The sequence below is a fragment of the Coregonus clupeaformis genome, chromosome 30 (genome assembly GCF_020615455.1).
Source record: "Coregonus clupeaformis isolate EN_2021a chromosome 30, ASM2061545v1, whole genome shotgun sequence".
Classification (NCBI taxonomy): Eukaryota; Metazoa; Chordata; class Actinopteri; order Salmoniformes; family Salmonidae; genus Coregonus; species Coregonus clupeaformis.
This window is the reverse complement of record NC_059221.1, coordinates 927,138-954,049: the sequence shown is the minus strand read 5'-3', so window position 1 is coordinate 954,049 and position 26,912 is coordinate 927,138. Positions and strand designations below refer to the sequence as shown.

General features: G+C 41.0%; 1 protein-coding gene across 2 annotated transcripts in view; it reads left to right on the top strand.

Moving 5' to 3' along the window:
* Nucleotides 1–3,625: 3,625 nt before the first annotated feature.
* The window catches only part of LOC121545964 (DENN domain-containing protein 2D-like), a 51,722-nt gene continuing 28,435 nt past the window's right edge, over nucleotides 3,626–26,912 (top strand). The window contains exons 1-5 of one of the 2 annotated variants that reach the window (XM_041856917.2): nucleotides 3,626–3,688; nucleotides 10,204–10,276; nucleotides 10,570–10,656; nucleotides 10,788–10,892; nucleotides 26,806–26,865. In XM_041856917.2, coding sequence (XP_041712851.1) covers nucleotides 10,219–10,276; nucleotides 10,570–10,656; nucleotides 10,788–10,892; nucleotides 26,806–26,865 — 310 coding nt within the window. In that variant the 5' untranslated portion in view covers nucleotides 3,626–3,688; nucleotides 10,204–10,218. Of the gene's footprint in view, nucleotides 3,689–10,203; nucleotides 10,277–10,569; nucleotides 10,657–10,787; nucleotides 10,893–14,072; nucleotides 14,505–26,805; nucleotides 26,866–26,912 lie in introns of those variants that run through there. The other variant, XM_041856918.2, reaches the window with a different exon arrangement.

The window sequence follows — 26,912 nt, the reverse complement described above, 5'->3', positions numbered from 1 at the left end:
GTGTTGAATGTCATGGACGATTACTCCACACACTTTCATTTCTAAGCGCTGCTAGAACATCCATACTGTAACTGGTAAAGGAACATTTTTTAAAAGGTAGAAACCCCATACACCTGTCCGCACCTTATCTTCCAAGACCTGGGATGTGTCACACCCTGATCTGTTTCACCTGTCTTTGTGATTGTCTTCACCCCCCTCCAGGTGTCGCCCATCTTCCCCATTATCCCAAGTGTATTTATACCTGTGTTCTCTGTTTGTCTGTTGCCAGTTCATTTTGTTTCGTCAAGCCTACCAGCGGTTTTCCCCTTGCTCCTGGCGTTCTCAAGTTCCTGTTTTCTAGTTCTCGGTTTTGACCATTCTGCCTGCCCTGACCCTGAGACTGCATGCCGTTTTGTACCTTTTGGACTCTGATCTGGATTACTGAGCTCTGCATGCGCTTGACCTGTCGTTTGCCTGCCCCCTGTTTTTGTAATAAACTTTTGTTACTTCGACACTGTCTGCATCTGGGTCTTCTCCTGAAACGTGATAGTGATGCATGATCTTACGATGGGCGAAAATATTTCACATATGTTAGAAATAACTTAAAGAAATCAAAATGTGATTATTTTATCAGAAGGTCGTGAAGGACTTCATTTGATTATATCTGATGCCAAAGCCGTGTTTGTTTGAGCAAACTTTCCCCACTATTTAATTTGAAGATATTGTTTGAAGGTTAGTTATTAGAGTTGGAGTTATTCTTTTGGAGAAACAATTAGCTGTTCAATTATTTGGAGTTTTATTTTATTTTGGAAGGGTTGAAGATGTTTTATTTTCCATAAATATGTTTTTGCATGATTCTACATAAGTTATTACTAGGTACTGAAAATGATTTCCTCTTAAGTTATATTATTTATAAGTGGAGGAATCGTTCAGGAGGCACAACACACAGGTCTCCATCTGTGGCAGCAAAGTCTTACTGTCAGAGACTAGTCAATGGGAAGGTTGAATGCTGCCAAATCACTTTTGTTTTGTGCATTCTCATAACCAACAACCTTGTGCAATAAAGCAACCAATGTTTGTATGAAGGCATCATTTTGTTCTTGTTTTTGTTAGTGTAGTTAGGATTTTGTACAAAACCTTTCACTTGACCGGTAGCTTAGCGGGTAGAGTAGGGAAATATGGAACATTCAGGTATGTCAGGGTGCAGTTGAATCCCATTGAAGGCACACTATTTTGCTAATTTGCTTTATTTAGTATAGTATAAGCTTCTGTCTAAAGCATCCTAAATAATGCTATAAATTCTGTTTTTGAAAAATAGTCAACTTGAAGGCAAAAAAGGGAAGCATGATGTAAAATGCGAACCTGGTATTCGAACAGATTTTAGGCTATTAAAGCCAGCGACTTACCGCTGCGCCACAGAGTTTCGATAAAAACTGTTAATAACAAAAACATCTCTGATAATCACACGCTGCAATTTATTGTTGACCAACAGATGTCACTAATGTGCATTGTGAACATATAATGAAGTTCTGAGTAATGAACTGTTTTTCGGTCACCAGAGAAAACACAGCGAAGGTTGGTCACCAGCCTAAGCTGGTCTATGCTGGGGGTTTTTCAGCAGGGCTTCCTATCCTGTTTCCCTTCCTCTGTGCACTCATCCACCCTGATTTGACTTGTGTGAGTCCCAAACCTCCTATGTTGTTTAAATTCCTATGTCCACTCTCCAATCAACCACTGATCTGTATGGGTTGCACAGAGGAACAGCAAAAAGGGTAGGTTTACGACGTTCCACTCTCACCCAACTCTTTGACGTCAGAGATAATAACTGAGAAAGGAGAAAGAGTTATGTAACAAGTTGTAAGATCCATCCTTTAAATATTTGTTTTCTTTGAAAGCTGAGTGTTATAATACATATGTCTAGGACCAGTGTGCAATGGCCCAGGTTTCCCTCGACCCAGCTCGAATTTGGTCCTAATTTGGACCTAATTCAAAGTGCCAATGGAAATGGGGCTTTAGTCACTAGGTAGGAGAAACCACAACATAATATGTGTAATGTGTGACAGGGCAAAACCCCTGAATGTCCTGTATAGGAACATACTATAAGAAGGATTGGTTGGGCATCAATAGACACAAACACAACCTTCTTGTCTGATTTGGACAAATTTGTTTGTCTCTCTGATGTGGTTTCACCTGCCAATCTAGTCTTATTTACCGCTTTTTAGGCCATTTCGTTGCCACTAGTTTGAGGGGATATATAATTACAGCTTGTATATAAGGAGCAATCTTGAGCTCCTTGAACAAGAAGAAAAAACAAATTTGTCTGAGGCATTATCGGACTGGATAAGATGGTGTGTGTGTGTGTGTGCTTGTAAACTAGGGTATCAGTCAATGATTATGTAACAAAGATGTTGATGTTATTGTATATCTACACTTCTGATTGTTTCAAAGCATTCATGTTGCAAAAGATACACCCTGGGCAGTGGGCACTTGTGGATATAAAAGGCTATCGCTTTGGAGGTGTACCATGAACAGAGTGCTGCACCAATGTATAGCGATACACAGAAATGACTCTGTAAAAATGAAAAATATGTGGCCTAGGGTGGTCTAGCGGTCTAGGCCAGAGTTTCCCAAACTTGGTCCTGGGGCCCACCATGGGTGCACGTTTTGGTTTTTGCCCCAGCACTGCACAGCTGATTCAACCCTGGTCTAGGCTGCTGCCGCCAGTGCAGGTTTACATCTGAAGCATGGGTTTGAATCTGGTCCACTGCTATTTCAGCACGCTCTCTTCTATTTTTTATCAGCTCTCTATTCAATAAACATACAGACTTTTTCTTTATTTTAATGGAACAGGTTAAGGGTTTGTGGATGCTGAAGTTAACAAAAAAGATGTTATGTTTGAACGTTTCTTTACTTATAACAGTATGTGAGTTATATTCTATTATGTTCTAATCTAATGATGAACTGGAATGAAATTAATGACCTGCTTCTCCAGTTATCAGACAATACCATGAAATACACATTTTTGATTAATGGCTCTATTCAACCTGCATCGCGGAAGTTCTGTTTTACAGCGTGATTGAAATTTAAAGGCAATTTTCTCGCCTTAGTGGAGACTGCATTCACAGTAAACGCTGCATATGTCAGCTCAATCGGAAATTACCTTTACATTCCTATCACGAATCTGTAGCGCTTCAGCTTTACAGATTGAATAGAACCTTTAGACTAGACCGAGACTGTATGCATCATTGTAGCTTTTCCATTTAGAGAACGTGCCACACATGTCCACTAGATGGGGATCCTTAGCCTTTAACTCCAGTTCATACTACTGTATGGCTCGTTTTCAAACTTGGTCACTGAGTGTCACTTATCACTGAAAGGAAAGGGAAGACCAGGCTAGATGATGTACGCTATTATTGTGCCACACTTCTTCCTCCCATTCTCCCACAACAACAAGCTAGAAGTCATATGAAGTGTATCATAAAGATGGTATTTTAATTCATTTCCAATGCAAATAAATTGAAATCAAGCTAACATTTGAAATAGATTGGCTCAACCGTTATTATGAGTATGTTTGACCATCATTTTCTTCCATAAACAGTATTAAAAAAGTTGCATGAGTCTACCCTCCCATTTCCTGACTAAACCACTTGTGAACACAATAAAGACAGAGCCGGGAAGTGAACAACGCGCACACTGACTGGAAAGCCTGGTGAGAGCTTTTAGTCTTTATATAGTGGCAATCTTCAATGGATTACCCATTCTTTTATTTATTCTTTGTGTATCTATTAGTTTTTTTCCTATAAAATTTTAATATTTTATTTACAATACGTACATAGGTTTACAGCAGGCTTGAGTTCAAATACTGTTCGAAATATTTCGAATGCTTTGAGCGCTTGCTTTAGCTTGTTCGGAGTACCAAATGGATGGGGTTTGCAATTTTGGGACTGTTCTATTGGTCCATTAAGCCAGACAAGCTCAATCAAGCACAGATAAAGTATTTGAAATTATTTCAAATAATATTTGAACCCAGGTCTGGTATACAGTAAAGTAAACAGAATTGTCATGTGTCATTCCAACATACAACACCTGAACGTTAAGAGATGTGCTTAGTGGAGATGCTTAGTCGATGTTGGCATGGGTTATGCAATATGAAGACACTAGGTCGAGGACGATGCATTGTTTATGCATAGTGAATCATAGCTTGCTCGGAGTACTTGGTGCCAGTTTGATCCTGGTCACAGACTATTGTAGAGCTCCTCTCCACCAACCATTTGGGCTAGATTGATGCCAGGAAAGTGCTTCTTGGGAGTTGGTGGACATTGATCTTGTCATATACAGTAGGAGGGACACAAGAAAAACATGCAGATTAATGAAATAACAATCATAAAGCATTCTCATATAGATGAGAACCAGTAAGCAGTGGGATTTATGCTATCTACTGCTACTGCCTGTGGCTTACCACTGACCTAAATGCTAATGAAGGACGCTGTGCATTCATGTTGTAGCCCATTTCACTAAAATAAAGTAACCCTATATGATTTAGCTGGCCGACAGATAACTTCCCATAAAGTAGAGTGCCATGTGTCAAATGGTGTGTCAGAAATGATTCGGTTAGAGAAAGGGATAATAACATGTTTCAGAAGTATTACTTTATTGTTGATGATAACCTGTGTTTGAAGGGAGGACACACGAAAGTGGTGAAATTGGGCGATTGGCCATACATCATACACACCTGTCCGTTGCAGATTCATGTTTAGTTTATTAGTATAGTAATTTATGACTCATTATATTGAAAGAGGAAATTCCCCTGGGCCTGGGTTAAAGGGTAAAGTCAGCTTCTGCTCACCGAGGTGTGCACAGTACACACTTTAACATGCATACGTCCTCATAAGGTCAAATGCACCAGCAGCCTTCTTGGAGTAAGAACGAAAGACTTGGCAGTGAAAGAGAAATAAATAAAATTAAGAGTAAAGAGGTAATGAAGGACAGCATTGGAGAGAGAGAGGTATGGGGGCTTCAACTTGACAGAATGGTTCAAGCGGTACAACTAAGCCACCATTCTCTCTAACAGTGGTATTTGCCTGGGTAGAGGTGAACTGCGTAGTTGACCTACAGATCGAACCAACCATCCAAAAAATATTGAGGACAAGGTCAGAGTGGATATACCTACAGATTGATTCTGATTGGGCAAGAGATTGTACCTCGGAGAGTATGTATGTCGGCCTGACCCATTTCAATTGTGTTCTACGTGTTTTGAGTTCAAGGTTGCACTACGCAGCATTACCTGTGGGATTTAATTTAGGCCTATGTTTGGAGACATCTTTAACAGACATTTTTATTCACTATGCAAAGCACAGAAAAATAGATATTGGTAAATACACTTTAAATGTAAGGTATATACCGGATAGGTGTAAAAATGAGAACAGAGAAAGAGAACAAAAAACTGACAAACGTGTATTGCACAGTCCGTGAGGGTTAGAGCGAGTCAATTGTGTATTCAGTTCTTTTTTTGCGACCCTTGGATAATTTTTGTCAAAGCAGATTTCTTCAGCATCATCTCAATTGTTGTGTAAGAGGCACATTTCAAATACTTTTGCATCTCACAATTTCCTGTCAATAAACATCATATGACAGGAAGAGAGGAGAAGTGTTTGATCTACTTGACAGGGTGCAGGTGCTATCAAACTAACACAATTTCACTTTTACTTCCTGTGGCTAGTGCTAACAGCACAACCACTGCGTTTGGAGACTTCCTCTTATTATGAAGATATGAAGACATCCAACTTACTCATCTTATTTGAGTAGAATAATGGCTGTAATTAACTATTAATACACAGAGAATATAAAAATAAATCATATTAAATAATACAGATAGATCAAATTAAGAAATACATGACATAACAACCTGGTGTTAAATGTGAGTTATTCTGGTGTTTCTTCTTTCTTAGTGTTTGTGTCGTAAAATTAAACAACCATGAGCTGCAGCATATGGAAAGCCCAAAATGTGTAAGGTTTATTTAGATAAACTTTCAAACCTAATCGACAGTTAGATTACCAGTAACTTCCATTACTCAGGAGATGAGATAAAGAGAGAGAGAAGATTATCCGTACTGGATGGCCGCCATTTTGCATGCTCCGACCCAACTTTGCTATTTTGTGATTCTTTTGTTGTTTATTTTCTCTAAATGTATCCACTGTCATTTCTTACAACCGACAACAACTTTTGAACATTAGATTCGGCCGTTACGTACCTCAATTCCAGCTCATCTGCTCTGGGCTCTTTCTGTAATTCCGACAACATTTTCGGGTTACCCAAGAGGAAACGCCGACGTTACAGAGGCAAGAGAGGGGGATCCTGGCTAAATTTAGGTTAAGGGAGAACCGGCCACCTCTTCCCTCCATTCTACTGGTCACTTGATAATAAGATACATGACCTCCGATCACGGATTTACCACCAACGGGACTCTCGAAACTGCAATATTCTCTGCTTTTCTGAAACATGGCTCTGGGACAAGATATTCAACTCTATGGATTCTCCATTCACAGTGCTGACAGGACAGTGGAGTCGGGGAAATAGAGGGGGGAAGGGGTTTGCCTTTTCATCAACAACAACTGGTGTGCTGACTTGAGCGCGGTGGAAGTGTCGACCCATTGTTCACCCGTCTTGGAATACCTGATGGCCAAATGCCAACCCTTCTACCCCCCGAGGGAGTATTCAGCTGTTATTGTGACTGTTGTATACATTATCGTGATATTGTATACATTCCACCTCAGGACAAGAAAAATAACAAGCTGGCACTTAACGAACTGTATGAGGCTATAACCAAGCAGGAAAACTTACATCCAGAGGCTGCTTTTCTGGTTGCCGGCGATTTTAATTCCACGAGTGTGTATGAGAATAGGACTTAGAATCTGACCAAGAACATGTTTTCACAAATGATCTATTTTAAGTTAATTTCAAACAATGTAGGCTACATGCATCAATTCAGATGCTACACAACAAAATCGGAAGTGTTAAACTAACTCGCTGTAGTGTTCATTTTAACACTTTTGCGGTGGGGGAAAAAAGTATTTAGTCAGCCACCAATTGTGCAAGTTCTCCAACTTAAAAAGATGAGAGAGGCCTGTAATTTTCATCATAGGTACACGTCAACTATGACAGACAAATTGAGAAAAATAAATCCAGAAAATCACATTGTAGGATTTTTAATGAATTTATTTGCAAATTATGGTGGAAAATAAGTATTTGGTCACCTACAAACAAGCAAGATTTCTGGCTCTCACAGACCTGTAACTTCTTCTTTAAGAGGCTCCTCTGTCCTCCACTCGTTACCTGTATTAATGGCACCTGTTTGAACTTGTTATCAGTATAAAAGACACCTGTCCACAACCTCAAACAGTCACACTCCAAACTCCACTATGGCCAAGACCAAAGAGCTGTCAAAGGACACCAGAAACAAAATTGTAGACCTGCACCAGGCTGGGAAGACTGAATCTGCAATAGGTAAGCAGCTTGGTTTGAAGAAATCAACTGTGTGTCATATGGTCAGATGAAACCAAAATATAACTTTTTGGTAAAAACTCAACTCGTCGTGTTTGGAGGACAAAGAATGCTGAGTTGCATCCAAAGAACACTGTCAAGCATGGGGGTGGAAACATCATGCTTTGGGGCTGTTTTTCTGCAAAGGGACCAGGACGACTGATCCGTGTAAAGGAAAGAATGAATGGGGCCATGTATCGTGAGATTTTGAGTGAAAACCTCCTTCCATCAGCAAGGGCATTGAAGATGAAACGTGGCTGGGTCTTTCAGCATGACAATGATCCCAAACACACCGCCCGGGCAATGAAGGAGTGGCTTCGTAAGAAGCATTTCAAGGTCCTGGAGTGGCCTAGCCAGTCTCCAGATCTCAACCCCATAGAAAATCTTTGGAGGGAGTTGAAAGTCCGTGTTGCCCAGCGACAGCCCCAAAATATCACTGTTCTAGAGGAGATCTGAATGGAGGAATGGGCCAAAATACCAGCAACAGTGTGTGAAAACCTTGTGAAGACTTACAGAAAACATTTGACCTGTGTCATTGCCAACAAAGGGTATATAACAAAGTATTGAGAAACTTTTGTTATTGACCAAATACTTATTTTCCACCATAATTTGCAAATAAATTCATAAAAAATCCTACAATGTGATTTTCTGGATATTTTTTTCTCATTTTGTCTGTCATAGTTGACGTGTACCTATGATGAAAATTACAGGCCTCTCTCATCTTTTTAAGTGGGAGAACTTGCACAATTGGTGGCTGACTAAATACTTTTTTTCCCCACTGTATATGCATCCACTCTGAGTGAATTTCACACTTTCAAAAGTGTTAACATGTAGACAGTGTTTCTTTAACACTGGCTGTGTGAAATTCACAATACACTGGAGTGAAATATTAAGGATTTCACTATACACTGGAGTTAATTAATTTAGCCATTTCACTCTACACTGGAGTGAACTAATTAGTATTTCACTCTACTGCAATATAAAATGCACAAAAAAAATATGTGTATCTATTAGTAATATAATGTATATATGGTGTAAAGCCTACTTTGCATATTTCCCAGAGTGTCTTTAGAGATATCACCCATGACTGTATTTGTTATTGACACAGACATTGTTGTTGAATTCTTTCCTTTAAAAGGCCTGTGGCTTTCACCAAGTGAGTTCATAGGCGAATGTTATCATTAAAATGACAATATACATTACCTATATTGTAACGCCTTACTTAGGAAACTCCTGGTTTACAGGCCACATCAGGCCTGCAAGTCACATTATGCTGGCTTGCAAAGTGATATGTAATTCCTATTGGAATCCCAACAGATATCATTTTTTATGCACACGCAACCCACATTCAGAATGACTGTCAGGATAATGGAAATTGATAAAGGAGACTACCTAAACCATTTAAACTGGAACAGCCATTTCAGTAACGATTGCAATAAATCTAACTAACTGATTGGAATAGTTTAGAAAAATGTATGTTATTTATCTTTGTGTAGTATAGATTAATCAATGTACATGCAAAAACACAGATACTAAAAACAACCCTAAGAAAATCAACCTGCAGTAGAGCATGGTGGGAAATATGATGATGATGGCCGTGGTTCTGATAGGACTGTTTTACTCTCCACAGTGTAAAACAATAACTCTGGTTTTAAACACCAACATTGGGGGTTATTTTACACCACTGAGTGTTCATTTCACTCTTACAGAGTGAATTTAACTCCTGAATCAACATTGGCCAATTTGCTGTGTACAAGCTTCATGTTGATTGGTTCGACTGGGGTAAACTCCTTTGAATTGTTGAGTACAAAATGCTATCACAACTGGAAAAACCCTCATTAACTTAATATGCATTAATTCAATTTGAATACTCAAGTCCATTCCAAAAATGTAAATTATTGCATTGGAATTTACCTAATCTCTCGTGGACAGATTCTCATGGACAGATGAAACGAGAATCTGTCAAGGCTCACGTAGAATTGTGATTACGAGCAGCAGTAGGTCCTGGTTTGGGGTTTTCGTCGTAGATTATTTGGACTAATCAGGATTAGGAGAAGGCGGTGCTTAAACTGGTGAGGTGATTTTCAAGCCCGTGTGAGGATGATAAATGGTTTCCACAGCCACAAAGTCAAATTGATACTGGGTAGTAGTGACACAGGGAGGGCCTTCACAAGACCGTGAATTCGGTACTTGAGGTCCAGAAGTGATGCTGCTAGGACATTTAGGGCCGATTTCCGGGACTAAGCTTAGTCCTGGCACTTTCAAGTTAATTTTAAAACTCTGCTTGGTATCATATCCTGTAAATTACACACAGATGTCTGCTTGGACTTCTGTTTCTTATGACGCATGACTCCAAGCATATTGTTAGACGAACCAAGAAGGTGTGCCACAGTTTAAATAAAGAGTTTCAAAGTCTACATTAGAGCAAACAATAACTGATAGCATCAAGGAGAAACAATACGTTGTGAGGGAGTCTGAAATAGGAGCCTCACCACTGGGTTATGAGATTCAAACCACACTACTGAACAAGCTGGGACACTGCTCTCATAGGTGATGAAAATATCTTAAAAGAAGTGATCACTGTAAATAATCGTCAAAAGCCATTGAAGGTCAGATGTTGACATGTCATTGCTTCCAGTTAATTTTAAAAGAATCTCAAAACGATTTATCCACCTCTCTTCTAGACAAAGAGAGCTAGGATGGAGGGAGAGAAGCATCAGAGAAGAAGCTGGAGCTTTTCCTCTTTACGTTCCAAGCGTGAGCATCCCTGTCATCCCTCTTGCCTTGACAAAGGCTATTGAGGGGTTATTATTTGAGATTAACAAATGAATGAGGTCATTTTATTTGGAGTTGACACAGAAGAAATACATCTGTCTTGACCTAGTGCCATAGACAACACTGTAAACGTGTTATTCCCCTAGCCAAATTGATACATATGAACAGTCATCATTGCTGTCCATTTTTCTAAACTTTGATTAAACATTCCTTCAGTTCACATACAGTACATTACAGAAGTATGGTGTAATCTTGAAACTTCATCTCAATCCAAGGTAAACAGTCAACAGATGGCGAGGAGACTGGATTTAGGCGGAGGGGCGTGCATTCCTACTCTTCGGTGCGCGAGGCCTCAAGAAAGGGTGAGTGGTTCTCATCTAAACATCTACGATCTCTCTCTCTCCTTCTCTGTCTGAACCCGAATAGTGTTATACCGACCATGCAAGTAAAGGATGAATTGACAAATAGTCCTAATTTATTCTTCTTCTTCTAGAGAGCATTCCAGAGAAGAGGGAGGAGGTTGATGCTCTTGTGATAGCCGCCTCAGGAGGACCCACCCGTCTGGTCCAGCTGAGGCCGGTGGCAGACCGGTTAAAGGGTAAACAAACCAAACTATTAATCTCTCAACCTCATGGATGCTGCGATGTATCACTTCACAGTGCATTCGGAAAGTATTTAGACCCCTTGACTTTCCACATTATGTTACGTTACAGCCTTATTCTAAAATGGATTACATATTTTTTTGTTATGAGACTCGAAATTGAGCTCAGGTGCATCCTGTTTCCATTGATCATCCTTGAGATGTTTCTGCAACTTGATTGGAGTCCACCTGTGGTAAATTAAATTATTGGACATGATTTGGAAAGGCACACACCTGTCTATATAAGGTCCCACAGTTGACAGTGCATGTCAGAGCAAAAATCAAGCCATAAGGTCGAAGGAATTGTCCGTAGTGCTCCGAGACAGGATTGTGTCGAGGCACAGCTCTGGGGAAGGGTACCAAAAACGTTCTGCAGCATTGAAGGTCCCCGAGAACACAGTGGCCTCCATCATTCTTAAATGGAAGAAGTTTGGAACCACCAAGACTCTTCCTAGAGCTGGCCGCCCAGCCAAACTAAGCAATCGGGGGAGAAGGGCCTTAGTCAGGAAGGTGACCAAGAACCCAATGGTTACTCTGACAGAGCTCCAGAGTTCCTCTGTGGAGATGGGAGAACCTTCCAGAAGGACAACCATCTCAGCAGCACTCCACCAATCAGGCCTTTATGGTAGAGTGGTCAGACGAAAGCCACTCCTCAGTAAAAGGCACATGACAGCCCGCTTGGAGTTTGCCAAAAGGCACCTAAAGGACTCAGACCATGAGAAACAAGATCCTCTGGTCTGATGAAACCAAGATTGAACTCTTTGGCCTGAATGCCAAGCGTCACATCTGGAGGAAACCTGGCACCATCCCTACAGTGAAGCATGGTGGTGACAGCATCATGCTGTGGGGATGTTTTTAAGTGGCAGGGACTGGGAGACTAGTCAGGATCGAGGAAAAGATGAACGGAGCAAAGTACAGAGAGATCCTTGATGAAAACCTGCTCCAGAGCGCTCAAGACCTCAGACTGGGGCGAAGGTTCACCTTCCAACAGGACATTGACCCTAAGCACACAGCCAAGACAATGCAGGAGTGGCTTCGGGACAAGTCTCTGAATGTCCTTGAGTGGCCCAGCCAGAGCTTGGACTTGAACACAATCTCTGGAGAGACCTGAAAAATGCTCCCCATCCAACCTGACAGAGCTTGACAGGATCTGCAGAGAAGAATGGGAGAAACTACCCAAATACAGGTGTGCCAAGCTTACAGTGTCATACCCAAGAAGACTCGAGGCTATAATCACTGCCAAAGGTACTTCAAAAAGGACTGAGTAAAGGGTCTGAATACTTAAGTAAATGTGATATTTCAGTGTAATTTTTTAAAAATAAATGTGCAAATATTTCTACAAACCTGTTGTTGTTGTCATTATGGGGTATTGTGTGTAGATTGATTAGATTTTTATCCATCTTAGAATAAGGCTGTAACATAACAACATTTGGAAAAGTCAAGGGGTCTGAATACTTTCTGAATGTACTGTATATGTTGAATAATGTCACATCACTGATCTGTGCCAAATGTGTGTATAGAATAAGTCTATAGGACATAAGAGTATAGGATAGCTTGAACATGTAGGATCTTGCATACAAAATAGGAGATGGAGAGAGGGCATTTTATGGTGAAAACCATCATTATGGAACCATTAGTGGCAACTGATAATGTAGGCTACTCTATTCAAAATGCTAGTTGGTAACATGTACGAATGAGCTTGGTGAACTCATGTACATATACTGAACAAAAATATAAATGCAACATGCAACAATTTCAAAGATTTTACAGTTACGGTTCATATAAGGAAATCAGTCAATTGAAATGAATTCATTAGGCCCTAATCTATGGATTTCACATGACTGGGAATACATATATGCATCTGTTGGTCACAGATACCTTTAAAAAAAGGTAGGGGCGTGGATTAGAAAACCAGTCAGTATTTGGTGTGACCACCATTTGCCTCATGCAGCGCGACATCTCCTTCGCATAGAGTTGATCAGGCTGTTGATTGTGGCCTGTGGCATGGTGGCCCACTCCTCTCCAATGGCTGTGCAAAGTTGCTGGATATTGGCGGGAACTGGAACACGCTGTCGTACCCGTTGATCCAGAGCATCCCAAACATGCTCAATGCGTGACATGTCTGAGTATGCAGGCCATGGAAGAACTGAGATATTTTCAGCTTCCAGGAATTGTGTACAGGTCCTTGCAACATGGGGCCATGCATTATCTTGCTGAAACATGAGGTGATGGCAGCGGATGAATGGCATGACAATGGGCCTCAGGATTTCGTCACAATCTCTGTGAATTCAAATTGCCATCAATAAAATGCAATTGTGTTTGTTGTCCGTAGTTTATGCCTGCCCATACTATAACCCCACCGTCACCATGGGACACTCTGTTCACAACGTTGACATCAGCAAACCGCTTTCCCATACGACGCCATACACGTGGTCTGCGGTTGTGAGGCTGGTTGGACGTACTGCCAAATTCTCTAAAACGATGTTGGGGACGGCTTATGGTAGAGAAAGGAACATTCAATTCTCTGCCAACAGCTCTGGTGGACATTCCTGCAGTCAGCAAGCCAATTGCACGCTCCCTCAAAACTGGAGACATCTGTGGCATTGTGTTGCGACAAAACTGCACATTTTAGTGTCCTTTTATTGTCCCCAGCACAAGGTGCACCTGTGTAATGATAATGCTGTTTAATCAGCTTCTTGACATGCCACAACTGTCAGGTGGATCGATTATCTTGGCAAAGGAGAAATGCTCACTAACAGGGATGTAAACAAATTTGTGCACAAAATTTGAAAAAATAAGCTTTTTGTGCATATGGATTCCAGCTCATGAAACATGAGACCAACACTTTACATGTTGCTTTTATATTTTGTTCAGTGTTGTAAATGATAATTCATAGTTTTCATGTGCTGTCCTACATAACTGCACTGAAAACAAAAAAGGCTATCCTTTTTAAAGGATTGTCTGCTTACAATTATCCTTTAAAAACCTTCAGCGTAATTACTTGAATAATTTGCATCTCAGGTCATGTGCTTGATGATTAGTAGTTGTTTACCTCATTGGGAGGAGCTTTAGTTTCACAGAAATCACCTGTAAAAGCTTAAAAAAGCACTTGCAAGACAAACAGCTAACATAATGAAATCTTGGAGAACATCACAATCTCAGGCTCGCCTATTCTATTGCCATTTTATTTGATTATTGTCATCTTGACTCACCAGATGCAATTAGCTGTACTGCTAGTTATTATCAAAGGAATCGTTATCACATTGGTAGCGTAATTGTATCCGATGAAGCACATACACGTGAGGGAAACTGACAATTGATCGAACCATAGGCGCGCACCTCTCCAACTTCCAGAGAAACCAACCCGTGAACAATGAGCAACAGCATGCGTTACTTGTGCGACAAGGGTGAATGGGGTCGATAAAACAAATAATATTTTGAGAAACGACAAACAGTGCAGGGAAATAAGATAACGTTGAGTGTTTGTGAAGCCTGTAAGAACTATGAGTGGAGAGGTGACGAGAAGGATTCGAAAAAAACATGGATTAAAAAACTTCAAGCCGAGATGGAGTGAGTAGAATACATTAATTTATAGCCTAAGAAGTTTGAAACATGTCCGCATTGAGAACGACGGATTATTTGATTGTATGACATGGTTTGTAAAAATTTAAGTATACCTTTACTGAAAAAGCTGCTTTAATCAAGTCACAACTCGCGGTCCGACGGTGCCAACAGTAGGCACGTTTCCATTGACTGGTTTATTCGACAAAAGCAATGTCTCAAATCGTTGCGTCATTTGAAATTGAAACCGCAGATAGGAGACATTTTCTTAATGTCGACAATTTTATATCGTTAGACGGGTGGATTTTTTTATTTTCTCGAACTTTCTTTATTGCCACATAATTATGTTAACGGTGTTTTTCGAATAAATGATTGCCGAATAATTTTGATGTAAACGCGTAACTATGAAGCGCCATTTCATAAGTAGACCTAATTCGAAAGCCTACTGCCTGCTAAATCTATTTTTCAACTATAAAAATGTTTATTTGCAGGATCCTTGTTCTGACATTCAAGAATGGCTGAATTACATTGCCTTGTTTTTCTGGTTGGTTGGATGCAAGTTTCACCATCCAATTATTTCAGGTCTACAGGAGTGTAAATTTCAAAATGGCACAGACCGTTGCGATACGTTGGCACATGAGAATTATTAGAATATGCCAAATATTTGTCAATTCTTGCATTCTATCCATGAAGGCTTTTGAGGGCTACCTGAGACATATAGGTGGGAGGGCATGCAGGCTGTCGCCAATGTATTAATGCGCAATTTGCCTAAATGGGCAATGGAAACACTTCAACCACTCCAGTTTTATTTGACACTGTAGGTTTTCCGAAAGTTTGTATTTATTTGTGTAGGTTTTTGTGTGAAGTCATTACGTCCAGCAGTTTTTAATCGACACAATTGTTAAATGGAAACGCACCGTAGCAGGCAATTGTCTAATCTATTTTCTATGTGAACATTTTTAAATCATTTACATTTTAGTCATTTAGCAGACGCTCTTATCCAGAGCGACTTACAGTTAGCACATACATTATTTTATCGAACCCACAACCCTGGCGTTGCAAACGCCATGCTCTACCAACTGAGCTACATCCCCTGCCGGCCATTCCCTCCCCTAACCTGGACGACGCTGGGCCAATTGTGCGCCGCCCCATGGGTCTCCCGGTCGCGGCCGGCTACGACAGAGCCTGGATTCGAACCAGGATCTCTAGTGGCACAGCTAGCACTGCGATGCAGTGCCTTAGACCACTGCGCCACTCGGGAGACTTAAATGTAGACAACAACAAACAATCACTGGAAAAGTTAATGGAAACAAGTGATAACCCAACATTAGCGGTTTCATTTACAGCCTATAAAAGTTGTACAAAAAAGTTAATTTGCCTTGGAAATTATTTTCTACAACCACGTTTCCATACACCGTTTTTATACGAATAAAGTCATACCGTAAAAAAAGAAAAGACAGCTGTGATTGAAACGGGACGTTTCGGTACAATTTTATAAATGCAAACAGATAACTTGATTGTTTGACATGGTGGGATCTTTGTCGGTAAAATTAATTATGCGAGAAATGGCAGTGAAAACGCCTTTATATGCAGATATTGATATAATAAATATCATATCGAAGTAAACTTGGAGTCATGCTGTTGGTCCTTTTGATGGTAGGCAGTGGAGATAAAATACACTACATGACCAAAAGTATGTGGACACCTGCTCGTCGAACAACTCATTCAAAAATCATGGGCATTAATATGGAGTTGGTCCCCCCTTTGCTGCTTCAACAGCATCTACTCTTCTGGGAAGGCTTGCCACTAGATGTTGGAACATTGCTGCAGAGACTTGCTTCCATTCAGCCACGAGCATTAGTGAGGTCGGATACTGATGTTGGGCAATTAGGCCTGGCTCGCAGTCGGCGTTCCAGTTCATCCCAAAGTTGTTCGATGGGGTTGAGGTCAGGGCTCTATGCAGGCCAGTCAAGTTCTTCCACACCAGTCTCGACAAACCATTTCTGTATGGACCTCGCTTTGTGCACGGGGGCATTGTCATGCTGAAATAGGAAAGGGCCTTCCCCAAACTGTAGCCACAAAGTTGGAAGCACAGAATTGTCTCAAATGTCATTGTATGCTGTAGCGTTAAGATTTCCCTTCACTGGAACTAAGGGGCCTAGCCCGAACCATGAAAAACAACCCCAGATTCATCACTCCAGCGAACGCGTTTCCACTGCTCCATAGTCCAATGGCGGCAAGCTTTACACCACTCCAGCCGATGCTTGGCATTGCACATGGTGATCTTAGGCTTGTGTGCAGCTGCTCGGCCATGGAAACCCATTTCATGAAGCTCCCGACGAACAGTTCTTGTGCAGTTCTTTTTTCTTAAATGTTACTAATTAATTATAAATGAAAAGCTGAAATGTCTTTAGTCAATAAGTATTCAACCCCTTTGTTATGGCAAGCCTAAATAATTCAGGAGTCAAAATTTGCTTAACAAGTCACATAAGTTGCATGGCCTCACTCTGTGCAAAAGTGTTTAATAGGATTTTTTTATGACTGCCTCATCTCTTTACCCCACATATACAATTATCTGTAAGGTCCCTGAGTCAACCAGTGAATTTCCAACACAGATTCAACCACAAAGACCAGGGAGGTTTTCCAATGTCTCGCAAAGAAGGGCACGTATTGGTAGATGGGTAAAAAACAACAACATTGAATATCCCTTATTAATTACACTTTGGATGGTGTATCACTACAAAGAAACAGGCATCCTTCCTAACTTGCCGGAGAGGAAGGAAACCGCTCAGGGATTTCACCATGAGGCCAATGGTGACTTTAAAACAGTTACATCGTTTTAATGGCTGGGATAGGAGAATACAATGTTGATCCATCCTCAGTTGTTACTCCACAATACTAACCTAATTGACAGTGAAATGAAGGAAGCCTGTACAGAATAAAAATATTCCAAAACATGCATCCTGTTTGCAACAAGGCACTAAAGTAATACTGCAGAAAATGTGGCAAAGCAATTCACTTTTTGTCCTGAATAAAAAGTGTTACGTTTGGGGCAAATACAACACATTACAGAGTACCACGCTCCATATTTTCAAAGGTAGTGGTGGCTGCATCATGTTATTGGTATGCTTGTAATCGTTAAGGGCTGGGGAGTTTTTCAGGATAAAAAAAAGAAACACATTGGAGCTAAGCACAGGCAAAATCTTAGAGGTAAACCTGGTTGTCTACTTTCCACCAGACACTGGGAGATGAATTCACCTTTCAGCAGAACAATAACCTAAAACACGAGGCCAAATCTACACTGGAGTTGCTTACCAAGAAGACTGTGAATGTTCCTGCGTGGCCGAGTTAGTTTTATTACTTAAATCAATGGCAAGACCTGAAAATGGTTGTCTAGTAATGATCAACAACCAATTTGGCTGAGCTTGAAGAATTTTGAAAAGAATAATGGTCAAATGTTGGTGTGGAAAGCTCTTAGAGACTTAAGGCGTCAGCATGCTTCAGTTCAGCTGGCGGCTAGCCGAACCGAACGAGTGTGCTTGCATACTCCCTTTAAAAGACCTTGGGTTGAAAAACGAGACAAAAGCGGCAATAGTACTATTTGGCCATTTTGAGACTCCATAGCCAGTATACACTTCCTCAAAATAGCCTGAATTAATCGAAGATTACTCAAATATGTGGTTCATATTTCGCAATGAAAGAAATGTGCATTTAAAAACGAGTAATCTCTCGTGGAATGACAAGACTTTTATTGAAGAATCCCTACAGTTGACCAATCATGGACAAAGGGGCATAGACTTCGGCTCCCGAACTTCGGCTGGCCTCAAGAAAAATGTGTGCCCGAACAGCCGAAAAAACCCTTACCGAAGTCTAAAACAAACAGAAACGTCACAAAATGTCGTCATAATATACAGTGGCTTGCAAAAGTATTCACCACCCTTGGCATTTTTCCTATTTTATTGTCTTACAACCTGGAATTTAAAATTGATTTTTAGGGGGTTTGTATAATTTGATTTACACAACATGCCTACCACTTTGAAGATGCAAAATATTTTTTCTTTTGAAACAAACAAGAAATAAGACAAAAAAACAGAAACCTTGAGCCTAACTATTCACCCCCTCAAAGTCAATACTTTGTAGAGCCACCTTGCAGCAATTACAGCTGCAAGTCTCTTGTGGTATGTCTCTATAAGCTTGGCACATCTAGCCACTGGGATTTTTCCCCATTCTTCAAGGCAAAACTGCTCCAGCTCCTTCAAGTTGGATGGGTACCGCTGGTGTACAGCAATCTTTAAGTCATACCACAGATTCTCAATTGAATTGAGGTCTGGGCTTTAACTAGGCCATTCCAAGACATTTAAATGTTTCCCCTTAAACCACTCAAGTGTTGCTTTAGCAGTATGATTAGGGTCATTATCCTGCTGGAAGGTGACCCTCCGTCCCAGTCTCAAATCTCTGGAAGACTAAAACAGGTTTCCCTCAAGAATTTCCCTGGATTTAGCGGCATCCATCATTCCTTCAATTCTGACCAGTTTCTCAGTCCCTGCCGACGAAAAACATCCCCACAGCATGATGCTGCCACCACCATGCTTCACTGTGGGGATGGTGTTCTCGGGGTGATGAGAGGTGTTGGGTTTGCGCCAGACATAGCGTTTTCCTTGATGGCCAAAAAGCTCAATTTTAGTCTCATCTGACCAGAGTACCTTCTTCCATATGTTTGGGGAGTCTCCCACGGGCCTTTTGGTGAACACCAAACATGTTTGCTTATTTTTTTCTTTAAGCAAATAGCTTTTTTCTGGCCACTCTTCCGTAAAGCCCAGCTCTGTGGAGTGTACAGCTTAATGTGGTCCTATGGACAGATACTGCAATCTCCACTGTGGAGCTTTGCTGCTCCTTCAGGGTTATCTTTGGTCTCTTTGTTGCCTCTCTGATTAATGCCCTCCTTGCCTGGTCCGTGAGTTTTGGTTGGCGGCCCTCTCTTGGCAGGTTTGTTGTGGTGCCATATTCTTTCAATTTTTTTAAATAATGGATTTAATGGTGCTCGGTGGGATGTTCAAAGTTTCTGATTTTTTTATAACCCAACCCTGATCTGTATTTCTCCACAACAAAGTTATTTTTTTCATTTCACTTCACCAGTTTGGACTATTTTGTGTATGTCCATTACATGAAATCCAAATAAAATCAATTTAAATTACAAGATGTAATGCAACAAAATAGGACAAAAAAAATTGTCCTCTCTGCTACCGCACGGCAAGCGGTACCAAAGCGCCAAGTCTAGGACCAAAAGGCTCCTTAACAGCTTCTACCCCCAAGCCATAAGACTGCTGAACAATTAATAAAATGGCCATCCGGACTATTTACATTGACCCCCCTTTGTTTTTACACTGCTGCTACTCGCTGTTTATTATCTATGCATAGTACTTTACCCCTACCTACATGTACAAATTACCTCCAATAACCAATAATCTAACTTGGTACCGGTACCCCCTGTATATAGCCTCGTTATTGCTATTTTATTGTTACTTTTGTTAATTGTATTTTTTTTAAACTTTAGTTTATTTAGTAAATATTTTCTTAACTCTGTTTCTTGAACTGCATTGTTGGTTAAGGCCTTGTAAGTAAGCATTTCACGGTAAGGGTTACACCTGTTCTATTCGGTGCATGTGACAAATTCGATTTGACTTGTTTGGTGTACATTTCTGAAGCCTCAGGACCTAAACCATGAAGCACTGACTTTAGCGTGCTGTCATGGTCATATTTCAAGTGCAATAATACTTTAGTACATTACATACAGGTAAATGTTTAGGGAGGCAGAGAGTGAGTTTGAGAGAGCCTTGCCAGAATAGGAGAAGCTACCAATCCCTCATTGGATGGAGTTGAAGCTTGCTGGCTGTCAGATGATGTTGTAACATGTTATATAGCCTGAGGGGCAGGCAGCACACCCTGTGATGGGGAATGGCTGTTATTTACACCTACGCATTATGTATGCCTTGCTGTTCTCATGTTCTTCTAACGGCCCTGCTACAGTACGGCCATCCGCTGTCAGCCATTGAAGGAATGTTTCCTTTGAAATTAAAGCTGCGGTCAGTGTTCTTGTGAGAATAAGTTGAGTAGGTATAATAATAATAATAATAATAATAATAATAATAATAATATGCCATTTAGCAGACGCTTTTATCCAAAGCGACTTACAGTCATGCGTGCATACATTTTTTTTTTGTGTATGGGTGGTCCCGGGGATTGAACCCACTACCTTGGCGTTACAAGCGCCGTGCTCTACCAGCTGAGCTACAGAGGACCACCTATACAGGTATGTGGTAATGATTTAGGTGACATTTAATCTCTTTACCTGTGTTCAAACATTTAGTTTTTGTGTGAACTCTTTCACACACAATTAGACAGCACAATATTAACCAGGGATGGGCAACTATGATGGGGATGGGGGCCACAAAAAATCGGAAATCATCATGAGAGTCCGCAGTGGCTCGCGGGTTTGCATACCCATATCCATACCCCCCATTTTAGCGGCCCCCCTCTTGACGTTAGAGAGAAAAAAACATGTTTTAGAGTTAATTTCCTGCAGTTCTATTTTGCATAGGGCATAGAGAAAATGTTGCAGTTTTACAGCTCATTTCCTGCAATTCTACACATTTTCCATAGGGTGGAGATAATTGTTTGCAGTTTGATACCTGAGTGCAAGTGACTAACAAAGTCAATGGGGGGCCCCTGGTCGGTAATTCAACCATGATTACTACATGTTTAGATAGTCTAGCGGCCAGCTAACTTACAATCACATTTTTTTTGCTGACATGGGCTAATTGAATGACTGTCACTGACTGACATAACAAGAGGAAAAACTGCTGATGCACAACCAAATTTCGAAATTGCACCTTGTGTATTCTACTATTTTAATTCTCAACAGTAAATTGAGACCCTGGCTGAGTTCCTTTAAAAGGGGGGAGGAAATTGATGTTGCCAGTTGCCCATCCCTGATATAAATCAACCAAAAAGTAAAGGGCGAGAAAAAATACAAAACTATAAAGTAGTACTTTACACAAGTTAAGTACTTACTGGGAGAAGGGTACAAAGGTTAAAGGAGCAATCTGCAAAGCAGTCATCCGCTAATGTTTCTGTAAACCGCTGAGGGGTGGGGGTGTAGAAATGCAACCACTCTCACAATCAGGCCAAGCTATGGATGTCAAGACTGACCACGCACTAGCCCAAACTATAGTTTTAACCATGTTTTAAGGCCATACAGCAGGGGTCTCCAACCTTTTCTAGCATGAGAGCTATTTATAAAAAATGAAATGTCGCGAGCTACTCTTTATTTTTTTCTAGCTTTCAAATAGGCACATTCTTTCTTCTCCTCTCCCCTGCAACTCTTCCCGAGCTCCTTAGTGTACAAGATAAAGTATTGCACTGAGCCTCCTGAGTGGCGCAATGGTCTAAGACACTGCATCGCATGCAGTGCTAGAGACGTTACTACAGACCCGGGTTCATTTCCCGGGCTGTGCCACAACCGGCCATGGCCCGGAGGTCCCATAGGACGGCGCACAATTGGCCCAGCGTCGTCCAGATTAGGGGAGGGTTTGGCCAGTGGGGCTTTACTTGGGTCATCGCGCTCTAGCGACTCCTTGGGTGGGGCTGACCAGTTGAACTGTTTCATCCGACACATTGGTGCGGCTGGCTTCCGGGTTAAAGCTGGCGGGTGTTAAGGAGCGCGGTTAGGCGGGTCATGTTTTGGAGGATGACTCCACCTTCACCTCTCCCGAGCCTTTTGGGGAGTTGCAGCGATGAGACAAGATCGAAAAAAAATTGGGGAGAAAAGGGGGTAAAATAAAAAATATATACAAAAAGTGGCAGAAAACAGTGCACTGATCTACCTGGTTAATGAACAACTAATAACGGGACCCCTATAAAATCTGTGATTCTTTATTTAAAAAAAAATATATATTCTGTTTTTATATTTTCCCAAATTCTGTTTTCTCAGGTTTATTTTTCCTGGTTTTAGATTTATTTATTTTACTCTCAAAGTTACAATTGTTCACAAAGAAATTACAAAATTGGATGTTCTGAGTCCATGTCAATGCTTAAATCACATCAGAAGACAAGTTTTTTTGGGGGGGTCTGCAAGAAAACAAATGTTTTTTGTTGTTGTTGTGTATTTCCCCTTTAATTGTGCATCTAGCGAGTGATTTAATGTGCCGGTCTAGCGGCTAGTTCTGTACTGCTGCTGCTTGTTTCATGGCAAAGTTGGCAAATAATATATACAAATGATAGACTTACTTATGATATACTTCTGCCAGGTAAACCTACTTTGCAGTTAACATTTAATTGAGAACGTTTTGTGGAAAGAATTTCTGTCAACCCACGACTTATCACATCAAGTAGCCACACACTGAGTGATAGACAAATGCGCGCACCACACAGACAGACGGGCAATATTACTGGAAATTACTTGGCAGATATTGTGTTAGGTTTGGCTTTTTAAGGCAATAGTGGCTAACCAGTTGTGGGATAATGTCAGTGTTGCGTTGATTAGAAAGTAGCTGGGAGCTTGCAGTGTTTAAGATTTCATAATGACAGTTTGTGGTGGAAGGTGTGAAAATTGCATGTACTTTCAGAATTGTTTGGTTAGCTACTCATAGGTGGGCTGCGAGCTACTGGTAGCTGGCGACCGACCTGTTAGACCCCTGCCATACAGTGTTTGATTACAATTACATTGTATGTATTACAAACAATGGAGCAAAACAAGCTTACAATTTGGGTTCAGATGGGGCAAGACAATTGACTCAAGCCCATGAGGCAACGACAAGTTATCAATAGGCGCATTCTTCAAGAATCAATGGGCACACATCACCAATCTCAAAGTCCAAAGAACGCCCCTCCAATCAATAAGTTACAGGGGTGTCAAATACAGAGTTTATTCTCAAGGATGCCATCAGAGGGTGGACTGTTCCTGTTCAAACCTTTCTGATCATACTGAGACAGTTGAAACGATGGATCGATATGGATAAATGTAGGAGCCATTGGTGGTTTAGGAATGAGAGGATGTGTCTCGGAAGGCCACGGTTCTTTATCTGGAAGAAGGACATAGCGTTTGTCTACATCTTTTTGGGGGGCAGCTCGGGAACTAGGAAAAAGAGTTGAGGTATTAATTTGGTTATTGTCTGTTGGAAACGTAGCCTAAGTCGATGACTAGAGCAAATGCATAACTGGAGCTCTTTAGCTAGTTATATCGCCCAGCTTTATGTTCAGCTATATGGCCTAAAACTCATATCTTGATTTTTATCAAAGTTATGGTCGATTCAAAAGTGTATGGACACCCCTTCAAATTAGTGTATTTGGTTATTTCAGCCACAGCTGTTGCTGACAGATGTATAAAATCGAACACACAGCCATGCAATCGCCATAGACAAACATTGGCAGTAGAATGGCCCGTACTGAAGAGCTCAGTGACTTTCAACATGGCACCGTCATAGGATGCCACCTTTCCAACAAGTCAGTTAATCAAATTTCTGCCCTGCTAGAGCTGCCCTGGTCAACTGTAAATGCTGTTATTTTGAAGTGGAAACATTTAGGAGCAACAACGGCTCAGCCGCGAAGTGGTAGGCCACACAAGCTCACAGAACGGGACCGCCGAGTGCTGAAGCGCATAGTGCGTAAAAATCGTTTGTCCTCGGTTGCAACACCCACTACCGAGTTCCAAACTGCCTCTGGAAGCAACATCAGCACAAAAACTGTTTTGTCCGGAGCTTCATGAAATGGGTTTCCATGGCCGAGCAGCCGCACACAAGCCTAAGATCACCATGCGCAATGCCAAGCGTCGGCTGGAGTGGTGTAAAGCTCACCGCCATTGGACTCTGGAGCAGTGGAAACGCATTCTCTAGAGTGATGAATCACGCTTCACTACCTGGCAGTCCGATGGACGAAACTGGGTTTGGCGGATGCCAGGAGAATGCTACCTGCCCGAATGCATAGTGCCAACTGTAAAGTTTGGTGGAGGAGGAATAATGGTCTGGGTCTGATTTTCATGGTTCGGGCTAGGCCCCTTAGTTCCAGTGAAGGGAAATCTTAATGCTATAGCATACAATGACATTCTAGAAGATTCTGTGCTTTCAACTTTGTGGCAACAGTTTGACAAAAGCGAGGTCCATACAGAAATGGTTTGTCAAGATCAGTGTGGAAGAACTTGACTGGCCTGCACAGAGCCCTGACCTCAACCCCATCGAACACCTTTGGGATGAATTGGAAAGCCGACTGCGGGCCAGGCCCGATCTCACTAATGCGCTTGTGGCTGAATGGAAGCAATTCCCCGCAGCCATGTTCCAACATCTAGTGGAAAACCTTCCCAGAAGAGTGGAGGCTGTTATAGCAACAAAGGGGGGACCAACTCCATATTAATGCCCATGATTTTGGAATGAGATGTTCGACGAGCAGGTGTACACATACCTTTGGCCATGTAGTGTATCTACATTTTTTAAAGTTTTCTCTAAATAAGCTTTGTTGTACTATTTAAAGGTCAAATACACTACATTTAAAACAGTCAGCAATAATCTAATTAATTCAGGGCTTTTGAAATTATACCTAGGCAGAATATATGCCTTCCACAACCATAAGACATTTTACATTTTAGTAATTTAGTAGACACTCTTATCCAGAGCGACTTATAGGAGTAATTAGGGTTAAGTGTCTTGCTCAAGGGCACATCAGCATTTTTTTTTTTTTTTTTACCTAGTCGGCTCGGGGATTCGAACCAGTGTCCTTTCGGTTACTGGCCCAACGCTCTTAACCGGTAGGTCAAATAGTTGTACCTGCTTTAATTTTTTTTGCAATAATCACTGATCTGGCTTTCAGGTCTGTCTATTAAAAATGCCCTTTTTGTTACAAATTTAACCATAACCATGCATAATGCACATTCACTAATAATGTAGCAGGGATTATAGAAAATGAACACAGGTCTCATAAAAAATCTCTCAAGCACAAGCCCACGTGCTAGTGAGTAGCCAGCTAATATTTATATTTAAAGTTTAGCCAACTAGGATCTTATTTGCTAGCTAACAGAGCAAAACAGTTGAATTGTTATGAACACACCCTTCTGTCTGTCTCCAACTGTTTGAACAGTATGCTAGCCTATCCACTTTGTTCAGATGTTGAAATCAAGTGCCCTACCTTATTTCTCAGATTGAGAACGAGTTGGCAATTCCTTATATATTTGTTTTTGCTTATTGCACATTTATAAAACAGACTAAACAGCTAGTATAACAATCTTTATTTGACTAAAATGCTGCTAGCAATACGTGGTACAGTAATGCGCGCGCGACAAACTGGGCATTACTTTTCCAGAATGAACGTTCATTGATACATCCGTTTTTGTAGTGTCTGCTCTGCTCGAAATTTGAGCAGTTCAAACATAACCTTTCAAACCATACCCTGGTTAACTTCTCCTCTATTACAGTAAAATAATGTCTCAATGGGTTTCAGTGTCCATATGACCGATTCTGTTGGACCAAACCTCAAATGCAAATAGCGAGTTGAAGACTAAGTGATCTCTCATCTTTGTTGTTGTGAGTGGTAGGGGGAGGGGCTTGGGGTGTGTATGAAAACCATAGAGAAAGAGGTTTCAATCTCGCCAAATTCGGTCTAAAAATAAGCCCAATACGTTTCTAAACGCTTATTTTGAACCTTGCAGCCTGCTTTCCCGTCTTTGGGACAACGACTCCTATTGTTATGGCGGAGACATGAGCATCTTGTCATTATATACAAATCTTTGGTGTAAATGGGAAGGTGCACAGGCTAGCACAGAAAGAGCGAACGAGACCAAAAAGACAACATGAGAACAAGCGGAGACATAAACGCTCATAAAAACGAAAAATACAAAAAACTGTTGAATTGGAATATCGGGCAAAAACATACATTCAAATTAATCTAATTAGTTTGATTTATCACCCAACCCTAGCTGAACTTTGGATGTTTTTGTCCTTGTGCTTCCACAGTGCTGGTCTGTGAACCATAATGGTGAGCAAGCATGGAAATTAAATTGGACACGTTCAGTCAGTTTGGTTGACTGCAGCACTGTAGTGTCCATTTAATGGTTTAACTTTTACACACACACACTAGGTAATGTAGTGGTGGACAATTTATCAACTGGCAAACCATGTGGTAATTTGGCCATAAGCCAACCTATTTATTGCTCTGGACAGTTGCAGTGTTGGTTCAGTATGTTTCAAAAGGTTGAACCTCTTACGTTGTGGGAACGTTATGACAACCCAGCTTCACAGTATTCACAGAACTACTTTCTCCTGCACAGGTGGGCAACCTCAAGGCGCTGCCAATGGGAAAGAGGAAGACGCCCTGTCATGTGACCTCAGTGAGTAGTTACAGTAGGCCTTATTGAGCACAGTACACTTTTTTCAC